Raw genomic sequence first — 14505 nt, 5'->3', positions numbered from 1 at the left:
TACCTGTGTTCGGTCGGGTTCGGTTCGGGTAGTCCTCCAACTGCTCTCTAGGCGTCTTTTCCGGCGTTTCATCTCTCTCAGCTCCTCGGTAAACCAAGGTGCCAATTGAGATCTACGTCGGGTCAGAGGCCGCAACGGCACGACTCGGTCCAGTGCTGCGGCTGCGGCCACATCCCAGGCCGCAGCCTGATCTTCCGCCAAGTCGTGACCTAGATCCTCCGGGTATGGCCCAAGCTCCGTCAGAAACCTCTCCGGGTCCATCAGGCGCCTGGGACGGAACCATCTAGGCGGTATACTTAAAGCAACAGAATATATACAGTATTTAAATCAGCTATGAAAAAATAATGAGGCTTTTTCTGTACTAAGTACATTTATGAAATTATTTTTGTATCCTTATATAATATAGCAGCAGAAGACACAGCACTTTGTAAGGTCTTCTACCTGTTCTTATCCATCTCCTCTGTTTTCACAGGTGCCCCAGAGATGGGGGAGGGAGGACAGGAAGGTAGCTAAAGGATATGGCATAATTATATCAGGAAGCCTTGTAAAAATCCAGCAAGATCAAGAGATGTGTCATACCTGACAAATCAACAAACTAATTGTGAAAAGCTTTAAGGCCATTTCTCTAATGAATCTAAATGTAGGGAGAGACTTACTGATCATTAAAAGTGGCAATGGAAGAATTTCTGTTATAATAGGTCAAGCACTGCGGCATGAAGAGAGACTATATCATAAAATGATAACTGAAGCAACACTGTACTTCTGACAGAGCAGCTGTAGAGAATAGATATTCTAGTGGGTTTTACTGTATTCAGAGAAGTGGTAAGTATTCAAATGGCTACAGCCAGACACAATTGTCTTACCTCTCCCTTCAGGCTGTACAAAATGGACACCTCAAATTGGTTAATGAGTTTATGCTTGTATTCTGAAGATCTCAAGAGGCTCTCTGCTGTATTCAGATATGTAAATGCCTCAAATAAGAATGACAGAACAGAAAGGATTCATTTCTGCATGATGTTTCACCAATTTCCTCACCATAGGTAATAAATTCTCAAGAACAAATATTCATATACCATAGAGGGGATGAATTCAGGGTTCAGATGTAGCATCTATTCACCATATTGAACTTTAAAAGAAAAAGATAATCTAGTAAACCAGTTTTTTATAGAGGGGTCTTTGTTTTTTTGGCAAGACACAACTTCCAGGTTTAACAGTATTTTGGTTAGCTATACCCACAGAAAAGATAGAACAAGCTTACTTTAAATATAAAGGTGATGAACTAAAATATGCTGATTTCAAAATGGTATGTTTCCCCCCAGCACTATAATTAAGCATTATGACATATAATAAAATGTATCATTCACCAGCTATCAGCATACTAGATCAACTCATACTCTTGCAGTCTGCTACAATTTTTTGAACATTCTCCTTTCCAATCTTTTTTTTTACAAAGTTTCTGGCAAGGAGAATGAATTTGGAGCATTTCATTTTCTCTTGTAATTTTTCTATTAAACTGATCTTCAGTTTTGAACAGTGATCTATAACCGCTTTTCAGCTACATGAAAAAGGTTATTTTAATCTCTAGACAGGTTATTTATATTTATAGAGAGCCAACTGGGTGTAGTGATTTAAGACATCAGGCCTCATCTTAGGCACAAGTTGGGTGATCTTTGCTCAGTCATCTCTCCCAGCCCTAGGAAGGAAGCAATGAAGAATTGCATCTGAAAATCATTGCAAAAAAACTGCTCGGACTAATCCAGGCAATTGCCAGGAATCAAGACTGACTGGAAGGCATACACTCAAGTACACAATAGGATGTTTATCTTTCTTTTTAATTAAGTGATTTTGCTTCTCTGTTGCAAAATTAGTCTCCTGCCAAAAGAGCAAGGGCTAAATCCTCTAGCCACCTGCTCCAGTATGCTACTGTAGGAAGTAGTGTTACAGAAAATGGCTAGGAGGTATCACTATCAATACTGTTTCACTTTCTGCTCTTTGGCCTTTTTATCACTGGAAGGACAGCATAAGTTGTGAAAGCCACATTTCTCCAACACACTGAAGTTAGAGAGTGGATCCCAGGTGAGTGTCATCTGGAAGACAGATGTGGACATTAGGTACAATCAAGCTGTTGCCCCAATACAAGAACTGGGACCTGGGGACGAGGGGGTGAAGTCACAGAGAGGAAATTTGAGGCTTCCACTCTTTCACTGGATAAATGCATCTAGACATGCTTTCACAAAAATGCAGACATCTTTAAGATGCCTGAATGTAAAATATCCTTTGCTGTAGGAGTAATGAAGGAGCTGGTTGGGAGAGAAAAAAATGGGTGATCCTACTTACCATGTAGTTGTGGGAGAGGTTGACATAAGCAGATGCAGATTCCAACAGGTAATAAAAAGCCCGACCATAATCCCCTAGAGCCAAGTAGTGCTGAGATAAAGGCACAGTGACAGACTCCACAATCTCTTTGCATTCACAGTCCTGGGAGACAAGGGTCTCCATCCTTTTCTTGCTCATGCCAGTAAGCAAGATTATTTCATCCATTCTTTTTAGAAATTCCAGTTCTGAATTTTCAGCCCTACCAAAAAGAAAGAAGAACGGAATTTCCAAAAACTTCCATAGTAACCTTAATCTCTAACACATCTCACCCACATTGAAACAGAAAGATATTGCAGCCTAACAATCTTCAAGGTTTTTAATTACTATGTGATACCAAGTCAGGTGTAATAATAAAAACAATGAACTCAGATCAGGAAGAGCCAACTGAAACCTCTACTTAACAATGAAGGTTAATGGGTCACCTGGAACCAATACAATTTCAAAACTAAATTTATATGCGAGGCAGCAATCTTGTTAGTTAATTCATACATCTGCCCATTAAAATCTAAATGAAAGGGGTTTTTTTTCTTTTAGAACAAAACTTGTGCATAAACTCAGTTTGTTTCCTGGATACCTTGCTCTCCAAAGAAAAGAGGAATAGCTGAAAAAAAGATTTAAGGCCATCTGTAAAGTAGCACAATGTGTGCCAGCATAAATTTGGTCTGTCCCCACAGCCTTCCTTTGTTGTTGTTGTTGTTAATTGCGAAGTCATGTCCGACCCATCGCAACCCAATGGACAATGTTCCTCCAGGTCTTCTTGTCCTCTACCATCTTCTGGAGTCCATTTAAGTTCACGCCTACTGTTTCAGTGACTCCATCCAGCCACCTCATTCTCTGTCGTCCCGTTCTTCTATTGCCCTCAATCTTTCCCAGCATTAGGCCCTTCTCCAGTGAGTCCTTCCTTCTCATTAGGTGGCCAAAGTATTTGAGTTTCAACTTCAGGATCTGGTCTTCTAAAGAGCAGTCAGGGTTGATCTCTTCTAGGACTGACTGGTTTGAACGCCTTGCAGTCCAAGGGACTCACAGGAGTCTTCTCCAGCACCATAGTTAAAAGGCTTCAATTCTTTGTCGCTCAGCCTTTCTTATGGTCCAACTTTCACATCCATACATTGCAACTGGGAAAACCATGGTCTTGACTATACGCACATTTGTTGGCAGGGTGATGTCTCTGCTTTTTAGTATGCTGTCTAGATTTGCCAAAACTTTCCTCCCCAGGAGCAAGCGTCTTTTAATTTCTTGGCTGCAGTCCCCATCTGAGGTGATCTTGGAGCCCAGGAAAATAAAATCTGTCACTACCTCCATTTCTTCCCCATCTATTTGCCAGGAATTGAGAGGGCCGGATGCCATGATTTTGGTTTTCTTAATGTTGAGTTTCAAGCCAACTTTTGCACTCTCCTTCTTCACCTGCATCAAGAGGCTCTTTAGTTCCTCTTCACTTTCTGCCATTAGAGTGGTATCATCTGCATATCTTAGGTTGTTGATATTTCTCCCGGCAATCTTAATTCCAACATTTGATTCATCTAGCCCTGCCTTTCTCATGATGTGCTCTGCATATAAGTTAAATAGGCAGGAAAAATCAGTAGTTTCCTGAGAACTGACTGTGGGTCAGCAGTGATTGGTGGTGGTTGTTTCCCCACTCCTACCTGCCTGGCAAGTAAAACAAGCTGCAATTGCTCTAATTTCACCTAAAGTTGAAGGAGTTCAAAGTTTGACAGATGAGTAGACCCTGGAGTTTGGCCATTTTTCAGAACCTGATAGGTAGAGCAGGAGGGTGATCTTCTGCATCTTCTGCTTTACAAGGAAGCTTCCATACACCTTGCAGACCAGGAATTGCAGCTTCTAGCACTCAGATGATTTTCTCTCAGTTGTTTCTTTTTGTTTCTTTTTCTGTCTTCTTTTTTCACTTTCATCTTTCTCCCTTGTGCTCCCCGTGCTTTTCCTCTCTTACACTTTCTTGATCCTCTGTCCTTCTCTTGCTCCATGACTTTTTTCTGTAACTCTCTCTCATGTCATTTCAATCCCTCACTCACTTTTATTCACTATCTCTCTTGCTTTACTTAAAAATAGCTCAAGGAGACTGCTGACAAATTAGTATTCCATTTCAGCTATGCCACACAAACTGCCTATCAGGCAGGGCAGTTTTTAGATATGTGTAGCAGTTTCTTGTAAGACCACCACACCCATGCAGTGCCCCCATAATGCCTGCTTCACAAAGTATGAGTCAGGTATTACATAAACAGACAATAATTTCTGTGGCCCAAACTGGGGGGGGGAAGCTGGTGACCAGAAGGGAAGGGGTCAAAAGAACTCAGGAAAAGTAGGACAGATCCCTACTTTGTTGTCACTGCAAAGCACCACAAGTCATGCATTTAAAAAAGGTTTATGTCCAAATAAGATGGGAAGACATCACATTCATGCTGGATCAGAGAAATACAAAGTTATATGACAATAGCTATGTGCTGGGATGAAAAGAAGGCTGTATCATGAAGTCGTGCTAAAGAATAGCTAATAAGGCATCTTCTACCTACCCTCAGAATATGTCCGAAGAAAAGGATGTAACAGAAATTGGGGTGCCACAAGTATATAGGTATATAGAGAAAAGATTGCCTACAGCAGAGTTCCCCAACCTTTCCAGTTTGGTGGTCTAGAGGGGGGAAAGAGGGAAAGGTTTTGTGGGAAGGGCAGGTGCACAAATACACACACAAAGCACCCATTGTTTGCACAAGTGAGGCCAAGAGCACCTGTGATGCTTGTGCAAATGAGGCCCCAATGCTCATGTGAGGCCTGAGTGCTCATGCGAGTGGGGCCACAAGTGCCCACAACACTCACATGAGTGAGACTGTGAGTGCCTGCAATGTTCACATGAATGGGGCTGTGCACGCACACACACGCACCAGCCAGCCACTCAGATGGCCCGGTTGCAAATTGGCCATGAACCGATAGTGGGCTATGGCCCACAGGTTGAGGACCCCTGGCTTACAGGCCTTATTAAAAAAGAGAAAAGAGTTAGTGGACATATACTATTATTGCTCTTAATATTTGTCCTGCTTAGTTGCAAGATGCACTTGCACTTGCCTAGTTCATACAGTGAAACTATTAATGCATTGATGTGACAAAGGGTTTTATTTATCAAATGGCTTTTTTGCAAAGCCTCACACTATTTTGGACAAAAAGTAAGTGACTGGTCCAAGGTCACTCAGCTGGCTTCCATACCTAATGGAGGATTAAAATCTGGCTTTCCTCTTCTAGTCCTCTATCATGTCTTTTACACTATATTGACTGTTAAGAGGGATATATTTGCATAAAACTTACATATACTGTTTATGTATATAGAAGAAATGGCTAAATATTAATTCCCTAGAAACTTATTTAAAACATTTAAATCCCATATGTTACAAATAGAAGTTTGTAAGAGAGAATTTTCTCTTCTCTCTCCTCCATTGCTACTATAATGGTATGCTGCTCTTAGATCTAAGCCTTGTTTTACTTAAAACTATGATGAAGTATTGCCTGTTTTACCCAAAAAATTATCTTTAAAAAGAAGGAATCTATGGCTAGGTATTCAAAATATCCTTAATCGTTTCAGATTTTTTCACCAGTATTCTTGGCAATGCACTACCATGTAGCCTGAGTTAAATCACTATTTTGAGAACAAGATACCCACCCACTTTCTCCTAGAAGTGCCATGAGCCCTTATACCAGAATACTTAGCAAGGATTCATGACATCACTAGTAGTTTCCCATTGGTCAGGCAGACAGCAATACCATAGCCATGGCATGATCCCTCCTAGCACTCAGTGCTTGAGAGAAATGCTCTATGCTGCCAGGTCTTTGTGGAGCATATAAATGATGTCCTGAAGCTTAGAGAAGTATACAGGCATTTATATTATCCATACAGTTTGTTTGATTCAGTTAGAATGACTGTGGTCATTTTCACTAGTAACTTATACTATCTTCTAGAATTATCTAACCAGTTGGTTAGATATCTGTTAAAATAACAGTAATGCAGAAAAGCTTTGTGCTATTTCAAATAATTCATTTCAGTGATGGATGGGTAATCCTACAAAGACTCTATAAATCACTAGTAGGAAAATTACCTATATGCAGTCTAATAACAAGATCTGGCTGCATGGGTGAAATATATTGTGAGAAGAGCCACTATAAATTTATCAATTTTTCCTCCTCATGGAATAGAATAGAGCTGGAAGGGACCTTGGAGTTCTTCTAGTCCAGCCCCCTGCTCAAGCAGGAGAACCTACATTATTTCAGACAAGTGGCTGTCTAGTCTCTTCTTAAAAACCTCCAGTGATAGGGCGCCCACAATTTCTGAAGGCAAGCTGTTCCACTGGTTAATTGTCCTCACTGTTAGGAAGTTTCTCCTTAATTCCAGGTTTCTTCTCTCTTTGGTCAGTTTCCAACCATTGTTTCTTGTCCTGCCCTCTGGTGCTTTGGAGAATAGTTTGACCCCCTCTTCTTTGTGGCAGCCCCTCAAATACTGGAATACTGCTATCATATCACCCATTTCTTCTTTTCTTTAGACTAGCCAAACCCAAGTCCTGCAGCCATTCTTCATATGTTTTAGTCTCCAGGCCTTTGATCATTTTAGTTGTTCTTCTCTGAAGTTTTTCCAAAGTCTCAACATCTTTTTTGTAGTATAGTGACCAAAATTGGTTGCAGTATTCCAGGTGTGGTCTTACTAAGGTTTTATAAAGTGGTACTAATATTTCGTGTGATCTTGATTCTATGCCTATGTTTAGGCAACCCAGGATTGTATTCGGGGTTTTTTGGCTGCTGCTGCACACTGCTGGCTCATATTCAAGTGATTGTCCACTAGGACTCCAAGGTCCCTCTCACAGTTACTGTTTTTGAGCTAATCTGTACTTGTACCTTTGATTTTTCCTGCCTAAATGTAAAACTTTGTTTTTCTCCACATTAAAATTCATTTTGTTGGATAGGGCCCATTGTTCAAGTTTGTCAAAATCTTTTTGGATCCTGAGCTTGTCTTCTCAGGTCTTGTCTATTTCTGCCAGTTTAGTGTCATCTGCAAATCTGATGAATTCCAGTTCTACTTTGTTAAATGACTATAGTTACAGATAGGAATGACGGAATACTCTACTGGGACATCACATTGTGAGTTTCATTAAACTCCATCAGAAAGGAATGATAAGCAACATGGAACTATCATTTTAGGGCACACACCTTTATTTTCAATATATCTAATTCTGCTTTATCTTCTATTTTTGGAGAAAAAATAATGAGTTCAAAGTAAAACTAAATTTCTTGAAAAACTATCCTTAAATAATTGGTTGTGAAATTAGTGAGAGTTTTTGATACTAAATAATTCCATTCTTATAAAACAGTTGGAGGCTTAATTAAGTGCCACATAATCTCACTGCCAATGATGCCATTCAGTCAGGAACATAAAAGTTACTCGCTTCACACCTAAAAGATTCTTGCAAGATGAAGGTTGACCGCAGGGTATCTCCTACATGAGAACAAAGTTGAAGAAAGGTAAATGCCTCATCCTAGAATACTGTAATATATGCTGTGGTTTCTTCTGAAGTAATAAAGTGCATAATATTCATAGATTCAAATGAAGGAGAATGGGGTTGAATGTTTGAATGGGAATTGTATTACATTACTCTTTATTAGACAAAAACTAAAATAAATTAAGACATTATCTTTGTACCCAGTTTGTAGTTTTTTCATATGAGAACCTAACTCTTCCAAATGTATAAAATGGAAATTCCCACATGTTAGGTATCTAAAAGGTATACTTTCAAATACTTAACAATCACAGTAAAATTGATTCAGCAATCAGCACTATTAATATACAGGTAGTCCTTGAGTTACAAACATAATAGAGCCTGTCCATTATGATTGGATGTCAGGAGAACATTAAGTAAATCACATTGAATGAGCCCCATTCTTGGCTCTTCCCAATGCATTCATTAAACAAATGGGTAGGCCGTTAAGTGCACATGGCATGCTTCAGGGGTGGAGAAGACCATGGGGGCCCCAGTGCAGGAACAAGATCATCTGTCTCTGGCTTCCCAAGGCCTTCCCCCCAACATACACTGAGATAATCCATACTCTGCTTCCCACCCTTGGGGTCCCCACAGCTGCTTGGCCTCCTCCACATCCACCCCCTGAACCCACCCAACTGTCACTAATCACTTGCCTTTCAAAGATCTCCAGAGCTCAGGATGTCAGATAGGAAAGAGGACAGGCCGCTCCATTGCTGGGACAGATGGCAAAAAAGTAGCCATCTTTTTCTGAGACCCTGGTGAACTGTTTTTCTTTCACTGCTAGATGCTAACCTTCCCTCCCCCAGCAAAGGCAAATAGTGAAGCGGAGAAATCTTCCTTCCCTTCCTTGCTGTTTGCTTTTGGTCCCTGGCTAATGGTAGAGGGAGGGAAGGCATGCAGACAGTGACTAAACTCTTCCCTTCTTAGAGGCTCATCTCCTTCTCCCAGTGAATGCCCATAGCCAACAAAACTCTTCCCTTCCTACACACTGTCTCTGCCAGCAAATGCTGCATGTATTTGGGGAGGATAGTGGGGAAATAAGCATGTTGCAACATTTCTCTGGTTGAATGACTGCAGAGGTGCTGCAACATACATAACTTCGGGACTGGGTCATAAGTACTTTTGGGGAGGTCTGTCATAACTTTGAACCACTGTACTAAGTGACTTGTTGCAACTTGAGGACTACCTGTAATCTTGTTTAATGATGAGCTGCTTTCCCATGAAGTTCCAGATGGCTATGTTATCCATGGTAATTGACCTGACTAGAGCTCAGAATAGAGCTCTGTGTTAAAAAAAACATCAATCCTTACATACATTATTCACATACTACTGTGTTGGAAATAATCATGTATGATATGGTTCTCTCTTTGTGAGAGGAACTATCAAAAATTGGCAAAATAATATGATAAATGGGAAAAACATTCTTCATTTCTTTGAGCTTTGCTAAGCCAAAATAAGTGGGATACAGAAGATAGCAATATCCCAAGGAGACAAATGTCCAATCACACTTGGCCAATAAATAACATTCCTATGCCCATAGTGTTCTATCAATATGTTCCCCTATCCAAAATATTCCCTTTCCAAATTTTTAGGAAGCAAATATTTATTGCAAGCTCTCATCAGTTCTATGTTCTTCTACAGTACTGCTTGTAAGGACCCACTTCAATCTCACATCTTAAGAAAGCAGAACTCTTGGAAACAATTTTTTCCAACAGGAACTTTTATTAAGAGTAGTTAATAGCAGGCATAATAGACAGGATCTGAGGGATTCTTTACAGACCGATACTTTAAAGTGTCCTTAAGCAAACCCCACCCCACAGTTCATCCGGACGGTTCAGACCGGCCAATCTCCAGGTGTTAAGTCCATCATGGGAAAGGGAAGATAACATTGGTCCGACTCCATTTGTAGCAAGATGTTCCACAGCTCTTCACACCTCCTTTTGAGACCAGAGAAATAAGCCAGGTTCTGGATGTTTGTAATTCTCTCCCACCACTTTTCCTAGCTGCCAGGTTAGGGAGAAGAAAGTTCAGAGAGATGCATAGTGCAGGAGGCAATTTGTTACTTTGTAATGAGTAGCAGACCCAGAGGCAATAAACAAAAGGTTACATTGTAGCAAATAGAGGAAGTGAAAGCCATAAGCCCACAGGCATATCCCCCCTCCCCCTTGGTAGTATGGCAGAATCCAGGGGAAAGTGAGATTTGGTTTTAGATCAGAGGAGATAGATAGAAATGAAATATACATGAGTTCTGACGTCCTGCCCCCCTTAAAAATAAGAGAGATCCACCTGTAGAGAAACAAAACAGGTATAGAAATTAGTCTGGTTTATTGGGATATTTTGTATGAAACTTCTTTAGGAGTTTCGGTGCTCTGACGTGATGTTTATGGGCCCATTCGTTTTGTGAGGAGAGAAGGTGTTTCCATGCTACTAGGTATTGAGTTACCCCGCAATATTTCCTAGAATCTAGGATTTCTTTTATCTCGAAGTGTTGTTCTCCTTCAACCATGATTGGAGGTGGTGTGTGTGTATGGGAGGGAATTTTTGACCGTAAGGGTGACTGTTGTTCTCTTTTTAGCAATCTGCAGTGAAAAATTGGGTGTATTTGCCTGAGAGTTTTGGGTAGTTCTAATTCTACTGTTACTGGGTTTATGATTCTTTTAATTGGAAAAGGTCCTATATATTTTGGGCCAAGTTTTTTTACAGGGCTGTAGGGATTTTAGGTATTTTGTAGACAAATATGCCATTTCTCCTACAATGAATGGTATGGGTTCAACTCTCTTTTTATCTGCTTGTGCTTTGTATGCTTGCCTAGCTTCGTCTAAGGCTTTCTTAACTACTGGCCAGGTGTTTTGTAATTGTGCTATCCATTCTTTCAGCAATGGGATTGCTGGTTCGTTTGGGATTAATTCTGGCATAGGGTTGAAACTTTGACCGGTGGCTATTTGAAAGGGAGTGTAGCCTGTGCTGGAGTGGACTGCATTATTGTAAGCAACTTCTGCAAAAGGGAGTAGGTCTGTCCACTTCATTTGCTGGAAATTAATAAAGCATCTTAAGTATTGCTCAAGTACTGAGTTACAATGTTCAGTTTGTCCATTACATTGAGGATGATGACTAGATGACAGTCCCTGAGTGGTTCCTAAGAGGGATAAAAATTCCTTCCAAAATTCTGACATAAATTGCACTCCCCTATCAGATATGATGCGTTGGGGTGCCTCATGCAGTCTGTAGATGTGCTGCACGAATAGTTTTGCTAAGGTTTTTGTGGTGGGAATCTTTTGACAAGGGATAAAGTACACTTGTTTAGAAAACAAGTCCGTAACCACCCAGATGACAGTGTTTCCATTGCTTTCTGGTAATTCCACTATAAAATCCATGGATATTTCTTTCCAGGGGGCTGAGGGATTCGCCACTGGTTGTAACAGTCTGGGCGATTTCCCTTGCAACCTCTTAGCAGTTGCACACGTTGGGCAGCTGGCCACATAGCTTTCTATGTACTTTCTCATGGACGGCCACCAAAATTGCCTTTTAATTAAATGTAATGTTTTTACAAATCCAAAATGCCCTGGTGATTTTGTATCATGGCATAGCTGCATGAAAGTGATCCTCTGGGTGGTTAGTATATATAAGTTACCCTCTGGGTGGTTGGTATATATAACTTTTCCCCCACCCATAGCAGTCCGTCCTTGATTGTGCACATGTGTATATTTTTCTGGAACCATTGATCTGTTTCCAAAGTTTTCCGGAATTCGATTCTGGTTTGGCTACCCAGCTGCGGCTTTAATTTAGCTTGGGCTCTGGTGGTTACTGGTGCTGCCAATTGTGGTTCAGGCATGAGTGGTTTATAATCGGTGGCTCGTGTGCTCTTATATTGGGGCATGCGAGACAGTGCTTCTGCCAGGAAATTTTTCCTCCCCCCCCCCCGGCAAGTGCTTGAGTGTAAAACGGAATTGGTGAAAATGCTGGGACCAGCGGGCTTGCTTGGGAGTGAGCTTCCTAGGTGTTTTTAATGCTTCCAGATTTTTGTGGTCTGTCCAGACCTGAAAAGGGATTTTATTCCCTTCAAGGAAATGGTGCCAAGTAACAACCAACGCACCCCATATGCCTCTCTTTCCCACACGGCCCAGTGCTGTTCCATTTCGGTGAGTTTCTTGGATGTATACGCGGAGGGTTGCAATACCCCTTTGTTGTTTTCTTGTACAGCCCCCACTGCCACATCGCTTGCGTCCACCTGAATTACGAAAGGTTTATCCGTGTCTGGGTGCCTCAGTACGGGTTTGGCAGAAAAAAGTCTCTTTAAACTCTTGAATGCCGCTTGGCATTCCATTGTCCATTTTAGTGGCTGGCTAGGTTTCACTGAGGATTCTCCCTTCGGTTTTAGTAAGTTTGTGAGGGGCAGGGCTATTTGGGGGAACGAGGGGATGAATTGGCGGTAAAAGTTTGCAAAACGCAGGAAACTTTGCAACTGCTTCCTTGTGCAAGGTGGTGCCCATTCTAGTACTGCTCTGACCTTCTTGGGGTCCATTTCAATGCCCTGTGGGGATATGCGATAACCCAGGTGGTCTATTCTTTCCTGGTGGAATTCGCATTTTGATAATTTGGCATATAGGTGGGCAGCTCGCAGTTTCTTTAAAACCGTTCTGAATAGGTTGACATGTTCCTCTTTTGATTCGGTGAAGATAAGAATGTTGTCTAAGTAAACCAGGACCCTCTTAAATAGGTGCTCCCTTAGTATGTCATTGATTCATTGCATAAATACTGTGGGGGCCCTTGTAGTCCAAATTGCAAAACTTTGAATTGGTAGCACCCCATTGGGCAATTAAATGCGGTTTTCCATTCATCCCCTTCCTTAATTCTCACGTGATAGTACGCTTCCCTTAGAACTAGTTTAGTAAAAAAATTCCCTTTCGAGAGGTGTGACAACATGTCCTTCATGAGGGATAGGGGGTATAGGTTACTTTCACTGATTGCATTCAGGGTGCGGTAATCCATGCACAAGCGCAAAGTGCAGTCCTTCTCTCTAAAGAGGACCTTAGGCTTGGCAGTTTTGATAAACCCCCTTTCTAGGTTTTTATTTATGAATCTTTCCATTTCCTCCTTCTTCTTAGGGCTCATAGAGTATAGTCTGGGCTTCAGGAGTTTTGCCCCGGGCTTGAATTCTATGGCACAATCCGTGGGTCGGTGAGGCAGAAGCTCATCTGCCCGCTCCTCACTGAAAACTTCAGCAAGGTCTCGGTATTCCTCTGGTATTTCGGGTAGCCCCTTTTTCTCTCCCACTGATGCTTTCTCCATTCCTGGGTTTGGTAGGGCTCCTTGGGGTTTTAACTTCACACGATCCCCCTTCGGGAAATTGAGTTCTGCTGTCCTCCAATTTACCCAGGGGTTCCATTTCTTTAACTATTCCAGCCCTAGGATCACTGGGCATTCCATGCCTGGGGTCACTACAAACGTTATGTCTTCCTCATGGCTCCCCAGGGATAGGTGGATTGATAAAGTAGCTAGGGTAGCTGGCACCTCCCCTGCTATGGACCCATCTAACTGGCCAAATAAGATTGGTTGTTTCAGTCTCCTCACCAAAATGCCCAAGTTCCCCACTAGCATCGGGCTAATGAGGCCGTGGGTGCAGCCAGAGTCTATTAAGGCTTTCACTTTGACAGCTTCGGGCATGAAGGGAGCTAATATAGTCACTGTCTTGAGGATGGGTGCGATGGATCCATTTACCAGGGGTTCACCCTCCAAGCTGTCCACTGCCCCTGCGGTGTAGACCGGAGTTCCCTCCCCATGCTTGGCAGGGGTTGGGGACTCCACAGCCTCTATCGGCCTCATGGTGGGTTCTTTCAGCTTGGCTGGGGACTTCCCTGATTTCCTGGCCAGTGATTGGTCTGGGTTGCGCTGAGGCGCTTTTGAGTGGCATTCTACAGCGCAATGCCCCTCTCGCCTGCATTTGAAACAGCCCATTGGCTTCTTGGCCGTAGCCTGTGGTTTCGCTGGCTCATGCGTTGGCTCAGGAGGTGGGCGGCCCCATGGTTTTCCTCGGCGGTGCCTCTTCAGTAGGTCGATCTCTGCTTCCTCCACCCGGATGTACCATTCATCAAGTTGGCGTGGGTCCCCTCGAGGCAGGCAAGCATCATACAGGTCGTAGTTTAGGCCATCTTTGAAATGGCTAAGGAGGATGTCTTCCAGCCAGTTCAGCTTGTTGGCAATGGCCCAGAATTCTTGTGTATATTCAGCTACCGAGCATCTGCCCTGCCTCACCGTTTTGATTCTCTCGCAGGCCTTGTGATCAGCCAGGGGATCCTCGAATCTCCTTCTCAGAGAGGACATGAAGCAGTTGAAGTCATTGAGCTCTGGGGCATTGGAATCATGCAGGTTCACCATTCAATCTGCGGCTAACCCGTCCAGAGCATATTTATGTGAAGCCGCTGGGGGAGATCATCCGTGGCTTCGGGGTGGATTTCCATCAGTACGCTGATGACACTCAGCTGTACATATCCACCCCGGGCCACCCCAACGATGCCCTTGACGTGATGGCCCGATGCCTGGAGGCCGTGAGGGTCTGGATGGGGAGGAACAGACTCAGACTCAACCCGTCCAAGACCGAGTG

At 42.5% G+C, this 14505-nt stretch overlaps 1 protein-coding gene across 1 annotated transcript in view; it reads right to left on the bottom strand.

The window, feature by feature from the left end:
- The window catches only part of ADCY10 (adenylate cyclase 10), a 220727-nt gene that overhangs the window by 101158 nt on the left and 105064 nt on the right, over positions 1-14505 (bottom strand). The window contains 3 exon segments of the mRNA XM_029287319.1: positions 864-971; positions 2338-2575; positions 7819-7858. Coding sequence (XP_029143152.1) covers positions 864-971; positions 2338-2575; positions 7819-7858 — 386 coding nt within the window.

This window comes from Protobothrops mucrosquamatus, unplaced genomic scaffold, assembly GCF_001527695.2.
Source record: "Protobothrops mucrosquamatus isolate PMUCROS unplaced genomic scaffold, P.Mucros_1.0 scaffold_294, whole genome shotgun sequence".
NCBI classification, from domain to species: domain Eukaryota; kingdom Metazoa; phylum Chordata; class Lepidosauria; order Squamata; family Viperidae; genus Protobothrops; species Protobothrops mucrosquamatus.
This window is presented reverse-complemented; position numbering and strand designations above follow the sequence as displayed.